This window comes from Puma concolor, chromosome B2, assembly GCF_028749965.1.
Source record: "Puma concolor isolate L17-30 chromosome B2, mPumCon1.1.hap2, whole genome shotgun sequence".
Classification (NCBI taxonomy): Eukaryota; Metazoa; Chordata; class Mammalia; order Carnivora; family Felidae; genus Puma; species Puma concolor.
This window is the reverse complement of record NC_141671.1, coordinates 49,331,457-49,347,880: the sequence shown is the minus strand read 5'-3', so window position 1 is coordinate 49,347,880 and position 16,424 is coordinate 49,331,457. Positions and strand designations below refer to the sequence as shown.

The window sequence follows — 16,424 nt, the reverse complement described above, 5'->3', positions numbered from 1 at the left end:
AAAACAACCCAGCTCACACGTATCAGGGTCCAGATTTGAAGATGGTTCTACTCCAAAGCCTTTTTCTCTTAACTTCTGGACATTGCCATTTCTACCAGTTTTATTACACTCACTTTCACTAATCCAACTAAGTGGTAGGAAAAAAGTCCTGTGAGATATATGTTTGGTACATCTGGTGCATTGTTAGAAGGTAAACCCTAAGTTTATTCTTCAAAGATGTATCTATTACATCTTGAGGAGCCTTGTGGCATTATACAAAATAAAATATTCTATTTAAAAGCCTCTGATATTGCAGATAAAATTCCAACTCATTTAAATACCCATTATTTTATATAATGGAGTATCTTCCTCAACAGCATTATAATCAGTGAGATGTACTGAAAACATTTTAAAATTTAATGTGTAATAGTCTTTGCTTAGCATTGTTTTTTAAACTAAATGATAATTATTAAAAGAGGATAACATATTTTTTACACTGATGAGAAATATCATGAAAGACATTAGAATTTTAGAGTCTTAAAACCGGAAATTACCTGAGTAGTTAATATATTCCTTTCCACATTGCATCTAGGGCATAAATTATCTAGAAAAAAAAATTCTACTATCTTCCAAAGAACCTCAGAAAATAAAATTTGAATATGCTTTCAGTAACACATTCCAGAAGGTTTAAAATACACTTGTGTGGTCTAATTTAAGAACCATTTGCAATTTCTAATTGGGCAGAAATTAACACACGCCTGTAAAATCAGTGTATGATATCCCATTAATTTGTGTCATATCATCTGTCCATTCAACAATGTGCCTCACCAAGATAAAGTACTATTTAAATGATTTCAGAATCCTCATTCAAAAGTACCATTATTTGAAATAATAGTGTTCACTTTCAAAGTCACAATTTCCTGAAGATTGCACAGACACTAGATTTTCTGATCTAAAATGCTTCATGCATTAGTTATTTTTATAATTTGACCTTAGATGTTTGCAATTTCAAAAGATTCAGTCAGTCACTATATGAATATATAAGTGATATCTCTAAATGGAACTGTGACATGAATATAAAAATGCCTGGGCTAATAAGGATGGTTTAACAATTTAAAAAGAGTCTGAGGAAATTGGAAAACCAGTCTTACCTGAAATGTGTTAAGTGTCTCTGGATGTCAAGGTCTAGGATTGGAGTGGGTCTGGAGGATCCCAGTGGTGATCTATCTTGGCTCAAGAGGTCTTGGAATTCTTTACAAATTTGTCTAGAATAAAAGATTCAACACTGAAGTTGAACTCAACATGGGGCTTTAATTTCATCCCATGATATTTTACCAAAGGCTTGTTTTCTCATTTAAAAGAGGAGTAAACTTTCATAAAGCAACCTCCAAAGTTCCATCTATAACACACAGGTAAGGTTCACAATAGCAACTTTGTTTTCAAGCACTACAGGATGATTGTAAAATTTTTGATGTGACTCACAGCCCACGAGCACTGACAAAACCAGTGTTCATTTTTAAGGTGAATATTCATAGATTAACCTCAGCATAAGGAAAAATCTATATGAAAGGATCACACTTAATCATTGCTTTTTATAAAATTAAAATATGATTTTTGGAAGGGATATCACATTTATAAATAAGTTTAAATCAAGTTATATAGGCTTCTTTCAGAGCCATGATTCAAGTGGACTTTGGAAAATCCTGTTTCCCAGCATTTCATTATAATTCAGACTCCTGTGAACCGAATTTATATTTTAATATTTAAAGTATATATTTATTTGCCACAATTCAGCCCACTAGCCTCAAAAAAAAAAAAAAAAAAAAAAGATTGCTATGTCCCATGTAAGATGGTTCCTTGCAAAAGGTACCCTTAATAGCATTTTCCTGCTACTTTTCTTAACATTAAACAATCGTGATTTCTGGTCACTGGTTTCACTTCTAATTACCACATTCCTGAGTATGTTGACTAACAGTAAAGCTTTTGTGAAACGTAATAGAAATGCTGTATTTCTAAAGAAGCAAAACATATGAAGAAAACAGTTCTTTTTTAAACAAACACAAAACACTAGATTAATACAGTAGCTGAAGAATGAAGTAAAGGACAGCCAAGGAACTGTTCAAAAGAACACATCTAAAGTGATGCTACTCCATATTCAAGAGATAATGAGATAGCGATTAGTCCTTTTCTTCTGGGTTTACAATGGGTAGTCATAAAATCTAACCATTGGCCATGACTATAATTATCAATGTAGCCAAAGACAAGTACAAAAGAGTCCAATTATTCCAAGTGAATGTCCCTCCATGGACCCAGCCACTAATTCCTCTCCAAAGCATTTGTGTCATTAACAAATAACTACCAAAAAGTGACAAAATGTCTTGTGGCACAAATAATTTATCACCGAGTTAAAACCAGTGGAGTTTTATTATTAGGTGCCTAAAATTTCTTCTGAAGATCATTTGTGATTTTTTTTATGAACAATAATCCTCAGGTTTATTGCCAGCATTGTTTTCATATTGTGTTATTTCATAGAATTTGCCTCTTTCATTCTGATCACAGCTGAAAGTAAAAGGGGCCATAAGGAGACGAAAAACAAACAAAAAAACAGAGATAGCCCTTACCTGCTCTAAATCAAACAGGATTCTCCATATCCTCCAGCTAATGTTTTAGTTGAATCTCTGAGATGTAGCATCTAAATGCACGCTTTGAACAACTGCATGTATATACTTTCATTGAGGATACTTGATCTGAACTTCTCCCTTTTTCTGTTCTGAGTTAGACTTAGCTGATTGACTGCCAACTGTACTGCTTATGTTTTAATAGATGAATAGCAGTATTAGACTATTTTATGTTGATCGGTGGCATCAAAAAATGCCATTTGGTGGGGCATCATTATCTGTTATGCTTTGTGTTAGCTTTATTTTTAGGAAATTTCTAACTAAAATTTTGAATACAGACTCATGCTATCATTTCTCAGACTGGCAATAGAAATTACTATGTGGTAGATGATCAGTGTGATCCATTATTACAAAAAAAAATACTGGAGTTGTTTAAAGATAAGTATTTAATTTTATATCAGATTAAAATATATTTAAAAACTAAAATAGGGGCGCCTGGGTGGCGCAGTCGGTTAAGCGTCCGACTTCAGCCAGGTCACGATCTCGCGGTCCGTGAGTTCGAGCCCCGCGTCAGGCTCGCATCAGGCTCTCGGCTGATGGCTCGGAGCCTGGAGCCTGTTTCCGATTCTGTGTCTCCCTCTCTCTCTGCCCCTCCCCCGTTCATGCTCTGTCTCTCTCTGTCCCAAAAATAAATAAACGTTGAAAAAAAATTAAAAAAAAAAAAAAAAAAAAAAAAACTAAAATAAAAGTTGAAACATTGCTTTAGTTCTTATGGTTAGGATTTAGGAATTATTTGGATAATTGAATAAATCAATTTATAAGTTGGTAAATAAACTTCCTTACCATATAAACATTATAGCAAGTTACAATAAACCAAAAGTCGATGAAGAAATGAGGAAGAGGCAAAGGGTGGAAAAATTTAACTCATGCTGAGCAATTCAGCTACACCACACAGGAAGCTGTATCTGGAGAAGTTCCAGAATTCTCAACCTCTGGTATTTGATTCTGCTGCTTAACTCACTGACTTAGGACAGCCTCTCGACTTAAAAACAGATGACAATTTTGTAGACTCCCCTTAGGCAATTATGATCATCATCTCATTATGACAGTTATGGGGCTATTATTTTTATGACTAGTTTCATCCTTATTTAAAATTTTATTTATAAAGCTACAATAAGAAATACTTCTCAAAACAAAATGTCACATTATGAATTATGTAACACGATCTTTGGTGAATCATAAATTCTAACTTTATCACTTACGTCATTGTCCTTAAGGACATAATTTTTAAGCTGATGTCTGAATTTCAAGTTGGTGTTTCTCCTTTTGACGATTATTGCAACGGTAACAATTAAAACTTGTTAACAATTCTGCTTTACCCTAATGCGATCAAATGTTAAGCATATTTAGTTATAAATTCAGTGAAGAAGTTTAAATGTGTTTTTCCATATATCAAATGTTTTGTCTGTACATGTTTGAATTAAAAAATTGTCTAATTCAGTTTCTATCCCTCCTATATATAATTGTCTAATTACACCAAAATATTTGGCTAATCAACAAAACATAAGAAATTAAGAGGAATTAGGAGGCTAGCCCCTTAGCCAATGGGCCCTTCATATAATTGTACAGTTGGCAACATAATTAAATAGAACTGAATTTGTTTATTCACAGAGGTAAAAAAGAAACATGTGAGCCAATCCAACAATGCAGATCAGCTATTGGATCTCTCATCCGAAGATTTTGAATTTCATATGAATTTTTGATGCAATTGTCATGGTCTTACGAACAAAGGTGAGCTAACTAGGATGTAATGAATACCCACGTAGTTGACCATTTCAATGTCGAGCATTTTAATTGAAAATATCCAATGAGTTACCTTTGGAAAACAAGAAACTGCTCAGAACACACGTTAAATGTATCTATACATTGCAGGAAAGGCATGTTATTCCTACACACCCCTTAACTCATCTACTTCTATTGATGACTGCTCGTATTGTGTGTGCTTGTATGACTGCATTATCTCTGATTCTTTAATTCTCATTTCACATTGTCTAATAGGAAGATGGGATGGGTATAAACAGCCAAAAAGACAAAAAAATTATACAGGCTATCTCCTAATTTCTAGATGCTTATGGCCTCTTTACACTTACATAAAATAAGTTATTTGGAATCAGTGAACTCAATTCTTGATATTTAATGGTTTGCAAATGTCCAGCTATGGGCAGAAGGATCAAAGGAAAGTACATGTCCTTGCAATATTGTATGAAACCACAATATCATCAAAAAAGAATTCACTACTCTAAAATAGACATCTCAGCATTACTTTGACAAATATGAAAGTATTTCTCCTAATACCGGAAAGTGCTTCTAACACTGGACTTCTGTGAAAATGAAATCTCCACATCAGTTTGAATGCACGAACATTTAAACAGAGTTATGGGAATTCACAAGAAAATAAGAACCTCTATTTCAAACGTTAATGGTGGTATTGCTGCAGGTGGCAAGGGTGGGCAGCTGTGGAAGAATTCCTGGGGGAAGGAGGACAAAAAGAAGGATTTCTCTAGATTAGGGAGTGAAGGTCTTAGAACATGCATGATGAGGGAAGCTTGGGTGGCTCAGCCAGTTAAACGTCTGACTTGGGCTCAGGTCAAGATCTCACGGTTTGTGAGTTCGAGCCCCACATTGGGCTCTCTGCTGTCAGCACAGAGCCCACTTCAGATCCTCTGTCCCCGTCTCTCTCTGCCCCACCCCCTCTAAAATAAATAAACATTAGAAAAAAAAAAAAGAATATGCATGATGAAACCTCAAGCAACTAATTTTGAGGTAGAAAATATAAAGGTGTTTTTTCTTAGATAATTTGTATTTGGGGATAACTGTCATTCAGAGCTGTCACATGAGTGCACATATTGGCAAAATCAGTATAATCCTGCCAGCCCGAATGATATTATGCTTTGGGAACACCTGGAGGATACTACCTAAATCCTAGCATTGTATTCTCTTTAAAAAAAATTTTTTTTGAATGTTTATTTATTTTTGATAGATAGAGAGAGAGAGAGACAGAGCATGAGCGGGGGAGGGGCAGAGAGAGAGGGAGACACAGAATCTGAAGTAGGCTCCAGGCTCTGAGCTGTCAGCACAGAGCCTGACGCAGGACTCAAACTCACCAGGTGTGAGATCATGACCTGAGCTGAAGTTGGATGCTCAACCGACTGAGCCACCCAGACGCCCCTAGCATTGTATTCTCTTGATCTGTAACATGTCTTTATATTTCTCCCAAGACTATATCAAGGATTCAAACTGACTACATGTACTTTCAGTTCCTTCTGGAGAAACTGAAATCTTACTGATGAAGACCCCTTTGGGTCTTCCCTTGGAAGAGGGCAAGAGTAGAAGCAAAACAGAAGTAAATATCCCCCAGGAGATACACCACACAAAATAATCCAGATCCAGCTTGTTCTACCAAGAAGTTTTCAGGAGCTTGCACAGAACAAGGTTTCCCAAAATCTTAAGTCCACATTTTATAACTGCCTTATAATTTTCTTTCTCTGCTATTCCTTTCCCCTTCATTTCCTTGTTTTACCTTTTTTCTCCTTTGCCAGCATCTTTTGTTTTCCTTCTCTTTGGGGCGAGATGAATCATCTGAGTTACTGTCCTAAACAAATATATCCTAAACCCAAACAGTGCCAGCCACAAGCAGCACAAATCCCTAACAAGAGACTCAAGTATCTTGGGCTAGCCTGTTGGGTGGCAGGTGTCCCATTTAAACCCTTAAACTTGTAAAAAATAATAATAATAATAACTGTGTGACATTAGAAGTTGGTAGAAAAAGAAATATTTAGTTTTGGTTTTATGCATTTTGAGCCCATTTAAATTTTAGCCAATGTGATGGGAAGTCATGTTTCATCAGTTTCTAAGAAGCAATGTCTTTAACACTGTCTACCTTATACTATCTCTTCAGAAGTTTTCCCCAAGGGGCACCTGGGTGGTTTAGTCTGTTGATCGTTGGACTGTTGATTTTGGCTCAGGTCATGATCTGACAGTTCTGAGATCAAGCCCTGCACTGGGCTTTGCACTGACAGAGGCAAGCCTGCTTGGGATTCTCTTTCTCCCTCTTTCCCTCTCTGCCCCTCCCCCACATGCATGCAAGTACATGCACTTTCTCTCTCAAAATAAATACTAAAAAATATATGTAAGTTTTCCCCAAGTAAGAGACTAATTTAGAAATAATTTAACCCACCTGGGACTATTAGTTCTAAAATCTGATCATAGAGTTAGGAAATTAGATAAAATTATTAATCATCTATTATGTACCAGAACTTAATTTAATAAAGAAAAGAGCAAAAATTTGCTAATGCCTCAAAGATTATTCTCTAAAAATTTCAATTTACTGTTCTGTTCTGTTGGGCTTTCACACAATAAATGGCATTCTTCCATTCCTTATCAAGGAACATTTTTCAAGTTTGAGGGAATTTGAAGTCATCTTATGCATAAGCTTCCCTTTTCCTACATCATCTCTGTCACTATTTTAATTCACATTTTTGTTGGGCTTCTTACAATTTTCAGAAGCTTTCTCATACATTATATTTTTCCTTTTCAACAGTATCATTATTGTGGGTAGAGCAGTACAGGCATTATTTACCTAATTACACCCAAGAAAAGATGAGAGTACTGATGGTGATCCTTGGTCCCACAGATCTCCCTTTTACCTCTCACACATTTCGGTCCTCTTTTGTCACATTCTCCAAACATTCATAGTGTTTTGAGATCTTCCCCTCTTGTGTACCAAGGCACAGTGAGTGGTTTGGGCTAAATTACATAGCAGCTAATGACATACTTGCCTGGGATCTACATTTCCTAAACCTACTTTTCTCCTAGGAATTCCTGCATATTCTGGAGAGGTTTTCCTCAGTGTCAATGATAGCTCCTAAACAAGGGCAGTTTGTAAGTCTTGCTACGGACACAAGGCCAGGAGTGGGGAATGTCCTTGTATAACTCATCTAGCTACTGAAGTGTGAGACACCCTGTTGTAAAGAGCTGGTACTTACTAGACTCATTCAAAGAAAATGGAAAAACGGAGATAAGGCACATAGAGACTTCCCATTCTGCTTACTTGGTCGCTAGGATCATCTTTTTTCTTGCTGTCTGTTCTTTCTGTTCCATATGTTGTCTGGCAAGATGTTCTCCTACAGCTTTGGCTGGAAACTCTGTTTCACAAGTGTAGCCAAAATCCCGAGCCAAGTGCAAAGCTTCCCCTGTTGGCAGAAAATAAAAGTCAGTTTTCCACAAATGTCTAAACTCAGTAAGAGTAACACTTTATATTTTCCTCAAGCCTCATTCCTGGTTGTGGTCTGATGGATCACGGTTTCTATTTATTCTAAACAATCCTAGGGAAAGGACTCTTGGGGGTGGAGTGGGAATGGAGTAGGATGAAGAGAAACTGAGAAACAGAAGCTACTTACCAGGCAGGTGTATGTGAAAAAGTAAGGGGGAAAACCAGAACCACAATCTGGGAGTTTTGACTCCCCTAGGGGTTCTGGCCATTAAACCAGATTGGCTTCTCAGATCCTGCACGTCAATGCCCTAAGGAAAAAGCTCCGTGGGCTTGCCATTCCCTTGTTGTTCACCCTCCCATCTATTCTTAGTATATCCGACATATTCAGATATCTTTCCCATGAGATCTATCAAAATATTGGCAAAAGGTCCACGTAACTTTTCAAAGAAGCTGAAACACTTTGGAAAGGGGAGATAAATGGATTTTATCAACTTCCTACCATGATGTTGCCAAAGACACTATATTGTGTGATTATACTAACAGCATTATTGGGCTTTCTGGCAGGCTTCAGTACCTTTTAGTGTATGCACAATGCTTCTTAAGTACATTGTTAAAAATACAATCCTTTTAAGTATAATAAAATCATAAAGAAATTTTGGTCTTTCACAAAAATCTTAAACCTGAGTAAATTTTTGAGAAATGAGGTAAAAATGGCTTATCAGCAAAGTAAGGTTTGGCAATGTATTTCAACCTCAAAAACAATAGTACTTTCAAAGCTCAAGCCAAATTTTACCTGAGCAATAAACTAAAAAAAAAAAAAAAAAAAAGTGAGCTTTCATTGCGTGTATACTGAGCACATACTTTGTTTAAGGTGCAGTGCTATGTAGGAGTAATGAGGGATTTAAAGAGCCATCCCTGTTCCTAGGAGGATGGCAATTGTCCCAATAATAGTAGCAAAAACACCTTAATAGTACTTTATAATTTATATTGCAACCTATATAAACACTATAATCTGCTCATGTTTACTGCCTTTACATTGATATTATATATAACACAAGCTTCTGTACTGCAAGTACCAAATGAGTGTTACAGATAAAATGTTTTACAGAAGTTCAAAGGAGAAGGTGGTAATCATAGGGAATTAGATCACATTTTGTGAATTGCCGATCATGACTTCCATCCTCTCCCCCCCAACTCACACACTGTATCAAAGCAGTAGCAGGTTTTTAGTTAAGATTTTTATATTCACTTGGTAGGAAACATTCTAAATAGGAAGATGACATAACTGAATGGAAAGGGTCTCTTTACTGATTAGTCTGAATAGTGCTAGTTGGTGAAGGGTGACAGTTTTAGATAAAGTTGCAATGTAAAAGCAATATTTTTAAAGTACTGGTTACCAGTACGCTAACCGATTAGGAAAGAAAACGTGTGCACATTTGGCAGAACAATGGCACCAAGTTTTTTTTTTTTTTTAAGGATCTAGTAATGCCATATAGGATGGTCACTTTTGCTAGAAAAATGATAGAAGGGAGATAATTCAAGACCTTTCAAATTTCAGGTATAAAGTCTAAAAGCCTGATGAAACAGTGGCAACAGCATGTGACAAAGGATACACTCATGTGAATTTAAGACTTACAAGCATCTCGCCTGGAACACAATGACCCATTCAGTATCATCTTTGTACACACAGCATGTTGAGTTATGTATCCTGATAAGTCTGTATATTGCAATATTATCACAGGAAGAGATATTTAGATACCTTTCTCACAGAATGTTATATACAATATATATTTGTGTCCCCCCCCCCCCCCCCCCCGTCCCGCCCCCGCCAGTGCAGTAGTGGGAGAAGTGAAACAGCACAAACAGGAGGGTGGCAGCATGTCGCCTCAATTTTATGCTAAAACCTGATTCTGGCCCATTATATGCAAAGCTCTCACCGTGTGGTAGTTTTAAAAACAGTTTGAATGGAACAGCTGCTATTTACATTTACACTGACAGCCAGATCCCTCCTTGCCTTAGTTCTGTTTACTGCTTTCCCTCCCTTGCAATGTAACATTGTTACTGGATGTATAGCCATGCTACATCAAAAGAAATGGCAAGTGAAGACACTCTGATAAGTAGTTAAAATGTGTGTATCATGCCACAAAAGCTTTGTGTGTGAGGGCCCAAGAATGAATGAAATAATCCATGAATTAACATACACATGATACTCAGTAAGGAGAACAAATCTATAGTTAAATCCTGTATGGGAGGTATTTTAGAGTCAACAAGTTTGAGAAAAATAGAAATTTTAGGATCAAAAAAGCATGTGAATAAGGCTCTCAGGGATCTGACTGATCCATGAAGATAAAGATCAATGAGCTTCTCTGTCTCTGTGGAGGGACAAAATGCCCACATGAACAGCAAGCAGGTACAGTAATCTGTGGTGGAACAGTGATCCAGGAAGGGCCGGGAATGTGTTTCCTTCTGTTTCCATCTGGCAAATACTGCTGTGTCACCTCCTATCTTTGTAAGATGAGGGAGGACGCCCTAATTCTTTGTTTGCAAAACAGGTTTAAGCCTTTTTAAAAATTTCAATGCATTGTGCCTCTTGACAAACCAGTATCCCCTTCCCCCCATTCATTTTTATACAGCCACCAAAGCAACACCCCAACTTTGGCATGTGTGACCATTTTATGTCATGTCATTTCAAGAATATTTTAGAAGTAGGGTGGATGTTGGGGGATTAGGGTTATTGCTTGTGCAGGAGTATTTTAAGTACAAGGCTTTACGGTCTATAAGCCAAGTAGTGCTTACTGCCCTTCCAAAAGAGTAGAAACCACTAAAAGTATTCAGCTTTTCAAAAACAGCATCAGCAGTGGGTAACTCATACTGAGTAACTCTCAAAAAGCCAACAGAGGTCAAATTTCAGAATCTGAGAAGAGCATAAAAAAGGAATTTGCTCCCAGTTTCAGGACACTCATTTTTCACACTTGAAAGCAAAAAGTGAACAACAAGGGGAAAATATTAAGAAAAGTTTCGATGTCCATCACTGATGCAGCCTAGAAGTGGAAAGTTAATGGGAAAATGCTTTCTGGATCACTTGTTTTACTGAGTTTCTGGGCTCCCACATTATTTTACAAAAAGAAGATCTAAATGTATTTTTAAAGAGAAATAAATACACCCGATTTTTAACTTTTATAAGTCAGTAAGGATTTTCCTTCCTTTAGAATTGTTTTTTGGGGAAAATGTACTTTAGACAATTAAAAATCAACATCTAGTACACTAATTTGCACTAAAAGATACTTGTACATTGTTATCACTAGATAATTCTGGTCAACTGTCACTGTAACAATATTGCCTTAAAAACAATTTGTCTAACTTAGTATTGCAATACCTAATGTTATTAAATAAAAGCAACAATTCATATGTGTTAAATTCCAGTCACATAGCTATGATTTCAATTTTATTTATATATATGGAAAACTAGCACATTCAAATCTATCTTTGGGATTATTCCAAGAAGTACCAATTAGAAAGCAAATTTGAGGAGCACCTGGTTGGCTCAGTTGGTAGAGCACACAACTCTTGGTCTCGAGATTGTAAATTCAAGCCCCACACTGGGGGTTGTGATTACTTAAAAATAAATTCTTAAAAGAAAAAAAAGCAAAATTGAGAATATTTTTAAACCCGAATAAGATATTCTACTAAATAGGGGTGCCTGGGTGGCTCAGTCGATTAAGCATCCAACTTCCACTCAGGTCTTGATCTCACGGTTGGTGAGTTCAAGCTCTGCGTCACACTCTGTGCTGACAGCTCAGGGCCTGGAGCCTGCTTCGAATTCTGTGTCTCCCCCTCTGCTGGCCCCTGCTCGTGCTTTGTCTCGTTCTGTCTCTCAAAAATAAATAAATGTTAAAATATTTTTTAAAAATTTAAAAATTTAAAAAAGATATTCTATTAAATAAATTGTCTCATAATATCAAGCTATAGTAATCCCTAGAGCTGAAGGACAAAGTTAATATATTATAGGGTTCCCAAAGTATTCTGAAATGAATGTACTCTATATATGATATGATACGTACACTACATATCATATAATCTACGATATGAATAAAGGTCTTATAATGTGGTAGTTCCCTGGCTTAATGATAATTTTGTTTAAACACCAACACTGTGTTTTTTAAAGTGATAATTCTGTTACCTATTCCACACCTTACACTTAGCACAGCACCTGATTCATAATAAGTACTCAGTAAACATATGTTAAGTGAAAAATCTTTCAAATATCTTATTGGTTAATTATAACAATAGTCTTGTGAGGCACTCCTTTAAAGAAAATAATGAAAAACTAGAGCAAAAGAGAATTTCTAGAAAGAATAAACTGTATAGGAAATCCATAAAAATAGAGTATATCATTATATCAGCAGAGCCATTTTATAAAATAAGTCTACTTATACTTTGCAACACTTGCTGCTCCCATAACCTGGGTTTTTTTTGGTTTTGTTTTTTTGTTTATTTTTTTTAAATGTTTATTTACTTTTTGAGAGAAGGAGAGAGAGAGAGAGAGAGAGAGACAAAGAGAAGTGGAGAGACAGAGAGAGGGAGACAGAAGATCCAAAACAGGCTCCATGCTGACAGTAGAGAGCCCTATGTGGGACTGGAATCACGAATCACAAGATCATGACCTGAGCTGAAGGTAGACACTTAACCTACTGAGCCACCCAGGTGCCCCTATTTTTGTTTTCAATGTATGGGTGTCACCCCATATCAATTAACCTCTAGGTATGTGAATGTTTTAAAGCTCCTAAAGTAATAAATATCAAGTCAATATTAAGAATTACTGTCTTAAGGTGAAGGGAAAGTATTACATAGGGATGAATGATACATCTTCAGAAAATTCAAGAATTCTGTGGCTTATACAAAAGGAAGGCAATAAATTGCACTAAATAAATACATTTTAAATTGTAAAGACCTCTATCTGGGCTCTTGCATAAAGAGTTCTGCCTTATTTGGCTGATAACAGTATAAACTCTAAACACAAAAACAGAGGGGTGGATTAGTTGGTAGAGCTGGCTAGGTCATTAGAGATGCAACTCTTGATCTCCAGGTGGTGAGTTCAAGTCCTACTTGGGCATGGAGCCTACTTAAAATAAAAATAGAAATAAATTTTTAAAAACCCAAAACATAAAAAAGGAAATGTGGTGGTAGACGTAGAGACAGACAACATTGCTAGGGAAACAAAGTCATCAGTCCACTTAAAAAAAGTCTATTTGTATAGAGAGATTTAATGTAAGATGAAGCCTGCTTTTCATACTGGTAGGGAAAAGATGGATTTTCAATAAAAGGTGTTGGGACAACTGGGTGGCCATCTGGAAAAAAAACAAATAAAATTGGATCTATACCATGCATCTAACAACAAAATAAGGTCCAGATGGATCAACAATTTAAACATCAAAAAACAGGACCGCAAAGTAATTGAACATGGGAGGATTCTTTTATAGTCTTGGGATAAAATATCTTTTAAAATATTACAATTAAAACTAAAAACCATGATATAAAATATATGAGACATATGATTATATTAATACCAAAAAGTCTGTATGGCATAGACCTAAACAAATAAGCAAACCAACAGAAAACTTAACAGCAAAGAGACAAACCAAAGCTAGTGGTGGGGAGGCTTTGCAACTCAGATCAGAGACATACAGCCAGTTTTCTGTTTTATAATGAGTACTTACCAATCAATAAGAAAACAATTTAAAATTACCCCATAAGGACAAAGTAAATGAACAGACAGCAAAGTTCATTAAATTCTTCTAGGAATACTCAACTCAACCCAACGTCCTTCATAACCAAGGTAGCCTTTTTGTTTGTGTGTTTGTTTGTTTAACCAATAAAATTAGCAAAGATCAAAAAGTTGACAACACTCTGTTTGGGCTCAAGTTCAGGGAAGTACTGTCATATGATCCTTATCCCCTTTGCTGATGGGATTATAACTGTATGACCACTATGGAAAACAATCTTCCAATAATATGCTCAAATCACAAATGCTAATATCTTTAGACTTTGCAACATCCCTAGCAATTTATGAGTGGATGTACTTGCACATCTGCAAAATTATTTATGTAAATTTGAAGTTATTCATTGTAGCACTATTTATAATAGCTGAAGATTGAAAACATCTATATAATATTTAGCAGGGAACTGGTTAAATAAATTATGAAACACTCAAATAAGGGAATACCATGAGTGTTTAAAAGAATGGAAGCACTTGAGGGGCACCTGGGTGGCGCAGTCGGTTAAGTGTCCGACTTCAGCCAGGTCACGATCTCGCGGTCTGGGAGTTCGAGCCCCGCGTTGGGCTCTGGGCTGATGGCTCGGAGCCTGGAGCCTGTTTCCGATTCTGTGTCTCCCTCTCTCTCTGCCCCTCCCCCGTTCATGCTCTGTCTCTCTCTGTCCCAAAAATAAATAAAAAAAAAAAACAAAACAAAAAACGTTGAAAAAAAAAAAAAGAATGGAAGCACTTGTAAGCACTGAAAAAAAAAAAACACTATTATAAGGCATGGGGAAAAAAACCCCAACATGCAGAATAATGTGTAGAGAATACCATAATTTCTTTTAAAAATTAAAAAGCCCATGCATACACACATATATCCCTGGAATGAAATAGAGAAACCATTTGTTTAACAAAACAATTGTTTTCTTCCAGGAGGGGAACTGAACAGCTAGGGAATAAAGTGAAAAGGAGATATTTTACTCTATAGTCTTCTGTAGCTTTTAAATTTTTTACTATTTGAAGAAATTATCTATTTGAAATTATATTACTTCTAAAGTAAAATTACTCTCTGACTCTGCTCTCAGAGAGACTTAATTCTAAACTCAAATATTTGTTGTAAATTAAAACACAGGCAGTATGAAAACTGCCATTGGTATTCTGTAGGATGTAGACATTGACAGGAATAACTACCATCCAGGGGTGCCTGGGTGGCTCAGTCAGTTAAGTGCCTGACTTCGGCTCAGGTCATGATCTCACGGCTCGTGGGTTCAAGCCCTGCATCAGACTCTGTGCTGACAGCTCGGAGCCTGGAGCCTACTTCAGATTCTGTGTCTTCCTCTCTCTCTGCCCCTACCCTGCTCATGCTCTTGCTCTCTCAAAAATAAACATTAAAAAAATTTTAAAAAGGAATAACTACCATCTGTAATTTTATTTAAATACCTACGAATTTTGTTAAACGGAAATAAAGCAAAAACTGAGTGTTTGAAAAGCACATTAGTCCAGGCATATATGTTGGAAGAGAGAATAATGGAAAGAAGAAAATCAAATCACCAGGGAAGTCATGCAGAGACATGATTATTTTTTAATTTTTTTTAATGTTTATTTATTTTTGAGACACAGAGAGACAGAGCATGAATGGAGGAGGGTCAGAGAGAGGGAGACAAAGAATCTGAAGCAGGCTCCAGGCTCTGAGCTGTCAGCACAGAGCCCGACGTGGGGCTCAAACTCACGGACTGTGAGATCATGACCTGAGCCGAAGTCGGACACTTAACCGACTGAGCCACCCAGGCGCCCCGAGACATGAGTTTTTAAGTGAGCCCAAAGTGGACAAGGGCAGGACTGAGCCAAAAAGGCTTGGATACACTTGCTTTTTGCAATGAGTAAAAACAGTAATTTAAGGCCACTCCAAGCACATAGGCAGACACAAAGCCATATGGATAGTAACTTATTTCCTCTGCCCCTACATGAAAAACAACTTTTTTTCCCTGAAGGTGAATGAAATCATAAGCTGCAGATCAGGGAAGTAATATTAAGAAGCGTTAGTAAGCAAATAATTTAAAAGCATATCCCCTAAGATGGGGTCTACTTGTCCATAACATTGTATGCTACAATCTCTGGGTCACTGAGATCAACTATTGAAATTCTGGTAAGTGCTAGCTCTCAGACACAGTATCTAATTACCAGTTATCAAAGCAGAGTCTCTCAGAAACTCTTCCATAATTTAGAATAAGAAATTTACAGTTAAGATGATACTTATTAGTCTGAGAAAACAACAACAACAACAACTTTTCCAAGACAGAGCTTAAAATGAGTAACATAGGCTCTCCTAGCATTTACTTTTTTAGCTCATTTCCACTGTCAGTTCTGAAATGCAAAAACTGTGCCCAAGACTTTGTCAAAGCCAGAGAGTTTGTGTGCAAAAGGGAACACCAGGGTCTCCTAGTGATTGCACTGTTCCATGTGACTGTCTGACCAAAGTGAGCACCAATTAGAGCTATTATTACAAAGGGACAATTTATTATCCTTTTTATATCACATACAGTTTTAGAAGAAAGCTGGAAACCTTTATCCTGAAGGAGGGACTAAAGTGGGAATGTGAGGTGTGGAATGGCCAGCAGAGGAGTTATTTGGGGATGAAGGTCCTTTCAGACTGATAATCATGCCGTGAGTCCCCAAAGGCTGGCCTTAAGCTCCACATTTCCACAGAAACCCACTGGGGTACCATGTGAAGGCAATGAGAATATCAGTTTTGTCCTAAATTCCATGAGAAGAGCAACTAATACTAAGCATGCCCTGTGCA

At 36.6% G+C, this 16,424-nt stretch overlaps 1 protein-coding gene across 2 annotated transcripts in view; it reads right to left on the bottom strand.

Annotated features, from left to right (window-relative positions):
- TFAP2D (transcription factor AP-2 delta) overlaps positions 1-16,424 on the bottom strand; it is a 60,430-nt gene that overhangs the window by 19,390 nt on the left and 24,616 nt on the right. For both annotated transcript variants that reach the window (XM_086705940.1, XM_086705939.1), the window contains 2 exons: positions 7,708-7,849; positions 1,131-1,244 (listed from right to left, as the gene is read on the bottom strand). In XM_086705940.1, coding sequence (XP_086562066.1) covers positions 1,131-1,244; positions 7,708-7,849 — 256 coding nt within the window. The remainder of the gene's footprint in view (positions 1-1,130; positions 1,245-7,707; positions 7,850-16,424) is intronic.